The sequence below is a fragment of the Empidonax traillii genome, unplaced genomic scaffold (genome assembly GCF_003031625.1).
Source record: "Empidonax traillii isolate 1590-97213 ecotype Southwest subspecies unplaced genomic scaffold, ASM303162v1 scaffold732:size314962, whole genome shotgun sequence".
NCBI lineage: Eukaryota > Metazoa > Chordata > Aves > Passeriformes > Tyrannidae > Empidonax > Empidonax traillii.
In genome coordinates, this window is record NW_020955925.1 from 179,365 (window position 1) to 188,049 (window position 8,685).

The 8,685-nt window shown below is 41.0% G+C and overlaps 1 protein-coding gene across 5 annotated transcripts in view; it reads left to right on the top strand.

Moving 5' to 3' along the window:
• The window catches only part of NYAP2 (neuronal tyrosine-phosphorylated phosphoinositide-3-kinase adaptor 2), a 130,409-nt gene that overhangs the window by 51,347 nt on the left and 70,377 nt on the right, over nt 1–8,685 (top strand). For all 5 annotated transcript variants that reach the window (XM_027900469.1, XM_027900466.1, XM_027900470.1 and 2 more), the window contains one exon: nt 7,802–8,100. In XM_027900469.1, the coding sequence (XP_027756270.1) occupies nt 7,802–8,100 (299 nt within the window). The remainder of the gene's footprint in view (nt 1–7,801; nt 8,101–8,685) is intronic.

Sequence of the window (8,685 nt, forward strand, 5' to 3'; positions counted from 1 at the left end):
TCAGTGTTTGAAATAAACCCAAATTTGGAAAGGGTAGACCCAGTATAACATCTCAGCCTGCACAGAGCACTTAGTTTACAGGTCACCATTCTTAGAGTGTCAGCACATTTCATTTGGTTCTCCAGGTTTAAACTTTTCACAGCATCTGACACATAAAAAGGCTTTTTTTGTTTGTTTGTTTGTTTGTTTGTTTTTTTACTTCGTGCATATTTTAATTCTTTTACAACTCCTTGAGTCAAAACTGGAGAAACATTTTATTACAAAAATGCTCAAAAATGATTTTGCACGTTAATTTATTCACATATTTCATTGAAATATTTATTTAGACGTAGTTGCTCAGGCAGAGTGGAGTCTGGGCCGTGTGGTTTTTCACTGAATGTGCTAAAAACACAGCCTTGTTCTAGCTCCACCCATTTTTGACAGGATGCAAAACCTCACTCCATTAACGGGAACATGCATTTGCACTCAGTTTGAACGTTGCATATGGTTGATGTCTAATTCTAGGTGACTCTGAACGTATCAGCTTTCATTTGCTGGCTTTTAGCTCTGCATCCTCCAATGCAAAATTAAAAATAACTGGAGCCATATAAAAGCAGGGCACTTTTCACTCCTGCCTGTTAAGTGTGGTGTATTCACAACTCACAGACCCCCCCGTGTAAGTCAGCTGGGTCACGGTCACACGTGGGGCTGGAGCACTGGAGACCCTGTGCCCAAAATACAGCAGCCAGTGCTGGTCCTCTGAGGAAAGCACTGTCAGGCCTCTGTGGTTGTTCAGCCCCATCCTTAGTCCTGGTTTTAAGAGGCAGCCTACTACAGGGAGAAGGAATTCCAGTGGAAATCAGAAGCAGTAGCTGCACTTCTGTTCCAGCTGCTGGGATACAGTTTTGTTAAGCTCTCTGTGGATCCTGACTCCACAGTTACTCCTTTCCAAGCTGCTTAGCTTATGTTAAATTTGTTGTAAAAATAGCAAACAGAGCTTTTATTTATCAGTGTTCCTTATAAAATGTTTTGGGTTTGTTTTGATTTTTTTTCCCCCCCCAGAACTCTATTGGTAGCATTTTCAAACTTTTGCATTATAAAAATAGTTCATTTCAGAGCATATCAGATCATCATTTGAAATCAGGTTTTCTGGCATTATATGGAAAGCCTGCTGTGGACAATCTTGGTTAGTTTTGCTTTTATTGTCCATTGTGAACTACATAGGGATTACAGCTGTCATTTGGTTGTTCACCAGGGACTCAGTTAATCTTTTGGTGCAGCTACAAGTGGTGGTTCAGTTCCATCTGGGCCATCCTCTGTGAGCAAGATTCAGTCCTATTGGGGATGGTAGAGCCAGAGTCTCAACAACCCCCCAGAGTGCTTGAGGAAATAACCCAAACTCAGAATACATGGACACACAACTGCAAGTGCTGTTGCTTACAACAGAGTCGTGACTGACAAGTGATTTCCACAAAACTTCCTGGGTATTTCAGGGCAGTAATGCAGGCGCTCAAAAAGGGGGAGTCAGCCCATTGCATATTTGCAGGATCAAACCCTGGGCCCGTGGTTTTGACAGGTGTGATAAAAGAATGACTTTTATTTTATAGCAGCAATGTATTCTGTATCCTGAGAGGCCTGACTTCTTAAGCAGCACCTGATCTCTTACCTTGAATGCAGAGGCATATGGCAGAGGTAAGATGTTTGATGTGCACAGACATGTCTGTTGCTCACTCTAAATAGTCCTCCAGGTGCACAAAATGGTTCCACATTTGACCTTTGTCGTGAGTCATTTACATTTTATCTTGTATCTAAAAGGATGGTAGTATTATCCTCTGGATCTTGATGTAAGATCATGATGAGTCATTTGAAGTATTTCAGAAAAGTAATACAGAATTAAAAAAGTGTATGTATTCTTTGGGAATAAGGAGAGGGACCTCTGAAGTGAAATTTAATAAAAGAGAAGTGTATGTAGTTTGTATGTTTAATTTTTGTAATAAAAATCGTGTCGATTTTTGTAAAACCATACCTACAACCCAGTTCCTGAATCCACAACTATGAACCTGCCCTTATTTCTTCAGTATTACATTTTATGGTCTGCTGAAATCATGTTTAGGGGGATAAAAATAGTATATCTGTTTTTTGGCATCCAACCTCTAATTTACAAATATAATTTATGCTAATCTTGAAAGTGCTTCTCAGATACAAAGTAAAATGTGTCATCCCTAGTATATGTGTGTATAATTTATTCTGATGGGGAATAGACATTTCAAAGCCATTTCAACCCTTCATATGCAGAACATTTGATACAAGCAGAAGAGCTGGGTGTTCATTGCTCAAAGAGTAAGGAAATGGTTAAAATAACAATAGCTACTCTCTTAAACCCAGCAAAAATAGATGCACCATGGGATAAGCTGATGTTTGCACACCCAAGCCAGCTCATATAAAATGCTTGAGTTAGGTATTTTTATTCCTTTTGTGTTTTTGCTGATGTATAGTAATTTCTGTGAAAAATTCTTTCTATGTTATCACAGGTAATTTTTTTGTGACTTTTCTTCTGTCTCTGACTCAGGTGGTTTCCATGATGGATTAGAATCATGTCATGGGGGGTTGACTCTGGGTGGGCTTGCTCCCCAGAGGGAAGAAACCTGGCCATCCGTGTGCATCATTTGCCCTGTAATTCATAGTTCTCCCCATTTCCACGCTGGAGACTGCAGAGACTCCCAGCTGGCTTTCTGCCAGCTAACAAACCAGTACCTGTGACTGAGTCTTCTCCAAGCCCAAGAGGAGCTGCTATTGAAATAATTTCTCTTGGTTCTCTGAAATTTTAACATTTAGAAGGACGGTGACCTTTTGTGGTCCCTGATTGGTGTGGATCACAGCAAAGAAATGGCAAAACACCTTCAAAGATGCCGCGTCCCCAGCAAGAGTACATTCCCCTTCCTCCTGCTTAAGAGGTCAAGTCTCATAGTCAGGAGTAGCTCTTGTTTTGAACTTGTAACTAAAAAGTCAGAAAATCTCATGTCAAGAAGCACAGGAAGAAAAATAGAAACCACACAAAGATGAGGGTAACTACCACGGGGTTCTTGGTGCCCGAGGCATGAAACGAATCCGTTTGAAGTCTGAACTGATAAGAGAATTTTTGCATGAATTCCAAGAACACGAGTAGATAGATGGCTGGGAAGAAAACGTATCTCTAGGGTATTCTGACTTTATGGGACTTAGTCCCAAGATCTCTACTCCTTACAGCTGCACTTAGGGATTTACTATTCTGCGTTGTTTGTAGTTAAATGAGTAACATAGAGTAAAACAAAAGTTTTTGTACAACTATTAATTTGTTTTCCAGGAATTAATTCAGTTTCTGCCTGGACCATTTAATGAAACTGCACAGCAAATTAAATTTGTTTTTCAGTGCTGAGTAGGAACAATGCAAACTAAAAAGACCACACTGACTGAGGCAATCGGTCTCTGGATGCTTTTTCTTTGCTGTGTATTTTTCAACAATGTGATGAAAACTTATTAGTGTTAGTTTTCTAACTCAAAAATATATTCATAGTCAGTAGGAACACTATGACTCATGACAAAGCAAGGTGGACATGACCTTGCCCACACTGTGTCCATTTAGAGTACTTACTGTGTTCATTTTTAATGTTTAGTCTTCCTCTATAACTTGCCCTCGTGTGATGTGTAATAAAATGAATAATGTAAAATATTCCTCCTTTATAGTTCTTCAAAGATGTAAACAATTCCATTATTCTGTGCTGCAGTTAGGTCAGTGTTCCAGCATCTACTTGGTAGAACAGAGCAGGCAGAGCACCAGAAGCTGAGCTGTGATGTGTCCAGGACTTCCACGATTACAGCCTGTGTGCCAGCAGGCTGGTACCACAGGTAGGAGCAGCAAGGTCAGTGGGATTTAATGCCAGCCCAGTTCTGACCTCAGCTGATCTCAGCTGACAGACAAAGCCTGCTTTGCAGATATAACAAGACTCATCGGATCCATCACTTAGATCTCTTGTTCATATTTTAGAAATGAAAGCTGAAATCCACTGTGTTACTGTTTTAAGTTACTGTTTTCAGGCAGGTCCAATAATTTTGGTATTTTTTTGTAGTGATTTGGTTCCAGTATTGTGTGGAAGAGGGAGAAGGGTGGGAAACGTGCTTACCTTGCAGTGTACTCAAGAAGAGAGGATATAGTCTGGCAGCACTCAGTGGTCTATATTGGCCTTGCTAGGATGGCTTTGTAAAAGTCCTGTGACGTGGTTTTGAAAGGAGAGATGCTTCAGAATAGTCTTCTTAAGGGTGTCTGAAACCAACCTCATTGCACCCTTTTCTCCACTCACTGCAACATCAGTCACTAGAACTTTGCAAACACCAAAATGCTTTTTCAGCATGAAGTCAACTTTGATGTAGGTGTGTGATGTGAGTGATCATATGATCAATTTTGTTGTTGTGTCTCTCTTTGGAGACAAATATCTTGCATTTTTAACAGTTATTTGAATGCTATGCATAATTCTTTGCCAGAGAAGCAGTCGATCCTGGCCAAGTTGAAACTTCCCAGAGGAATAATCCAAATCTGTATTTCCATATATATATTAATAAACGATGTAATACTTGCAGCAACTCACGTAATACCAAATTGAAATGAGATAGAACTCATTATCAGTACAATGAGAAGCACAGACTCTTTCTTGTTGGAAATAATGGAGTGAGATCTACACAATTACTTTCCCTCACTATCCCTTTAACCATTTGTGTAACAAAGTGTTTGTAAATGTTTCTCAGTTTGTGTTGTAGTGGGACATACACTGGTCCCAGCCAACTCCTGTGGTTGCAAGCAGGAGGAGTATATAAATAAATCCTTTAGTTTTGTCTGGTTTCAGGATGTAACATCAGCAACATTGTGTATTGCACAAGCCCAAATGGAGCTTCAGCTTGCTGCTGCCTGAGGATAGGGGATGCTATGTTTGATCTGTCATCCTGATTTTGGACTTTTGCTGTGGGTATGAGTCTGAAGTGATTCCTTTCTCTTTGTACCACGGAGGATTTTAGTCTGTATTGGAGGACACAGTCTTAAGCTATGCCAAGGGAGGTTTAGATTGGGCATTAGGAAGAAGTTCTGCACAGGAAGAGTGATTAGACACTGAAATGGGCTTCCCAGGGAGGTGGTGGAGGTACTGTCCCTGGAGGTGTCTAAGGAAAAACTGATTGTGGCTCTCAGTGCTGTGGTCTGGTTGGCAAGGTGGTGTTTGGTCATAGATTAAACTCGATGACCTCAGGGGTCTTTTCTAACCTGGTTGATTCTGTGATACTGAGATTTGAACTTGGCACTCCACTCCGTGTGAAGCTGGCACCTGCTAGTCAGGCTCTGCTCAGAAGCACCTGCTGCCAACACTCAGGAATTGCTACCAGAGTAAGTAATAAGCCTTAAAAAGTAATCTTTTGTGATCCTGCTCAATGACCAGGGTCCAGAATCGAGAATTAGAGACTAGTCTTCTTCAGCTTGGGGTTTACAGTGCTTAACCATCAGCTGCAGATTGGCTCCTACACTTGAAGAAGAATGGACTCTTTTGAATGCGGCTGAGAAGTGGGAAATGGTGTCCTGCTGGTTTTTTCCAGTAGCTGAGCTACTTCAACTGTGAAGCAGAACAGAAAGTTCTGTCCCCATCTGTAACTGCAGCCTCTCTCTGATCTGGCTATAGGCTGTTTATTGTGGAGGAAGCAGGTGGGAGGTTTGCATCCATGGTACTGAAAGGAACTCAGTAAAGAAGAAAAAAAAAGAAGGGAAGGAAAAGGAAGGACATGATTTAATTATTTAATAAGACAGTACATTTACACACCAGACATATTTTGGAAGTTTTTATTTCTGGAATACAAGATGAAGCAGTTTGGCAAAAAACCCTCATGCTTCATAGAAATGCAGTTCTGTGTATTCTTAGGAAAAGGATGAAACCTATCACTTCCATGGAATTTGTGCAAGTCACTCTGGACAGAATCTGTCTTGTAGTGTGGGGTTTAAACACCTTCAAGCAGCAGCGAAGTAAATGCACTAATTAAATAGTGTAACCCGTTAAGAATTGTAATATTGGAAACACGACAAAATGAAATTTTGTTTGCTGAAAGTGATTTATCCAATGGACTTAAGGAAGGAAACAGACTCCCCACCTGCATTCTTCGGCATTTTTGGATAGTAATCTGCTTTAAATAATTTGACAGACCCTTTTTGTAGTCCAGTGTCAGAGGATTATATTCTTTTCAGAACAATTTATGAAAGATTAGTAGAAGCATAGTTAATCATTTCAACTCGCTACAGCTTTTTTTATAAATATTCAAATTAATGAGCTCTACCTTTTGATCTTTCTGGCTGCAAATCCCTCTGGAATTGATGCCAATTAGGCTTTGGTAATAACTTGGTTATGAACATGGGCCGGTGTGTGCCTGTGTGTGGCATGCCTGTGTGCACATGTTTACACGTGTGGGTAGGTGGCAGTGCCCCTGGAGAGTGGCACGTGATCAGTTAGACCTGTTCAGTTCTCAGCCGCTCTGGAAAGTGGACACCTCCACTCAGAGAGGAAATTGAATAAAAATACAAGCACAGTAGTAAGCAAACAGCGATTCTGCTTTATCATGCACAAAGTTTTGCACCGCTTGTTGCCAGTCTGATGCTTTTAGGACAATTACATACAACTTATACTCTTCACACTATTAAAAAATGTTCTTGTTTTTAAAAAAGGAAATGCAATTCCTGCACCAAATAAGTGGCACAAGCCCGAGGCCTGATGGAGTGAGAAACTTTCAGAGAGGCACACTGGCCCTGCTTAGAGCCTCACTCTGTGTGAAGGGGAAACAGGAACTAATTAGAGCTTTTTATCAGTTCTTGTACTGACATTTCTACATGCCCACAGTGGTGTCATTTCAAACCTCATTGCAAACAGGCCCATGCTGACCTGTGTGTGTTGCTGAGTTTCTTTGCATAACCACTGGATTACCTTAATTGAAATGTGCTATAGGTATACAGTATTTAAGCACCAGTAAGAGCTGTTTTTCAGAACAGGGCATGAGTAGGGCAAGAACAATACCAGGTTCTCAGTCCTACCACCCACAGTAAATTTGGTATGATGGCAGTTGTTTCAATTGAACTTTCCTTCTTCTATACCTACATTTCTGAATCGTTGGAGGTTATTTTCTTCCTGGTGTCCCACAGCCTATGGCCTTTTTATCTCCTACATTTGTAACTTAATATTCTGAAGCCACTTGTCTTGCAGCTTTATATGGATCTGATGAGATGTTAATGTTCAGTTTCCTATATCCAAGTAATTTTTAGAACATTTCTTTCTCTACCATTCTCTAATCTGAAGGGAAATGATTGATTGGACCCCAAAAGCCTTCTTTCCCAAGCTGCAAGAGTATCTGTATTCAAAGATGAGTGTCAGGGAGTGTGGATCAATACAAAATGTTGTATTTCTAAAGCATTATTCTTTGCCTGACTCACAGTCTCTTGTCTTGCTGAAAACTCAGTTCTGATTTCAAATGTTTGAAATTTGTTCTGTAGACAATTTCTAGTCGCAATGCTACAAAACCTGACAAAAGCTTTTCTCAGTTTCTTCTTGTAAAGTTTTGAGTGCATAGCAGTGTATCTGCCTTGCAGTTGTTGGGCTGTGTTGAAAAATAGACCTCTAGTAGTCACCTTGTTTCAAGAAAAGAGCATTGCTCATTCTCAAATTCAGAAGTAAGGGTCTGTTCATGAGAGGCAGAAGTGAGACCCTGGTTCCAGGTACAGTTCGGGCAAAGGTGGATCATTTACTTACATTTGTACTTTCTCTTACAGCATAGGTGGAGAAGTAGCAAGAGGAAATGAAGGCAGCTACGTGGGGAAACATTTCCGCATGGGATTTATGACAATGCCGGCTCCTCAGGACAGGCTGCCTCATCCTTGCTCCAGTGGCTTTACCGTGAGATCCCAGTCTCTCCACTCTGTTGGAGGAACCGACGATGAGAGCAGCAGCTCCCGTAAGCAGCCACCTCCGAAACCCAAGCGAGACCCCAACACCAAACTCAGCACCTCATCTGAAACAGTCAACACAGGAACAACAAGCAAAAGTGGGAAACTACCGGACCGGACTGAAGGTAAGCAATGTAATTCTGTGGGAAAAAAAAGGGTTTTGGTGAACCGTTGTTAAGATTATCCGGCTGATAATCTTGCATTTAAGAATTGTGTATCGGTACCAGCACAGGTGTCCTAGATCGCTGTTGTCTAAATTTTGGACCAGTGGATAGTTTTGCCCTTGACATTTGTCACAGAAGTGTACCCCTGACATGGTCTGATGGTGGACTGGGGAATGGGTTGAATTTATTCAAAATGAAAAGAGATTGCTGTCAGTTGGCACATAAGACAGTGTTATCTGCCCACCAGCCAAGGACCACTGACCATATCACTAGCACTGTGCAAACCACAGCTCTGGAAAGGGTCCTCCTTAACAAAGGAGTGAAGAACAGAAATTGTTGAAAAGGATACCGCATGGCCCTGAAACTCCACAGCAAGGGAATATCATCCAACAGTAAAAATTGTACCCAGGATGATATAATGTATTGCCCAAAGCTTCTGTTTGTGTCTGAGTCTACATTTTCTCTTTCCATTCCTCCCAGTCACTTTTCAGCCAGTACAGCATTCAGGAGAAAATTAACAAATGGGTGGAATAGAGATATTGCTTC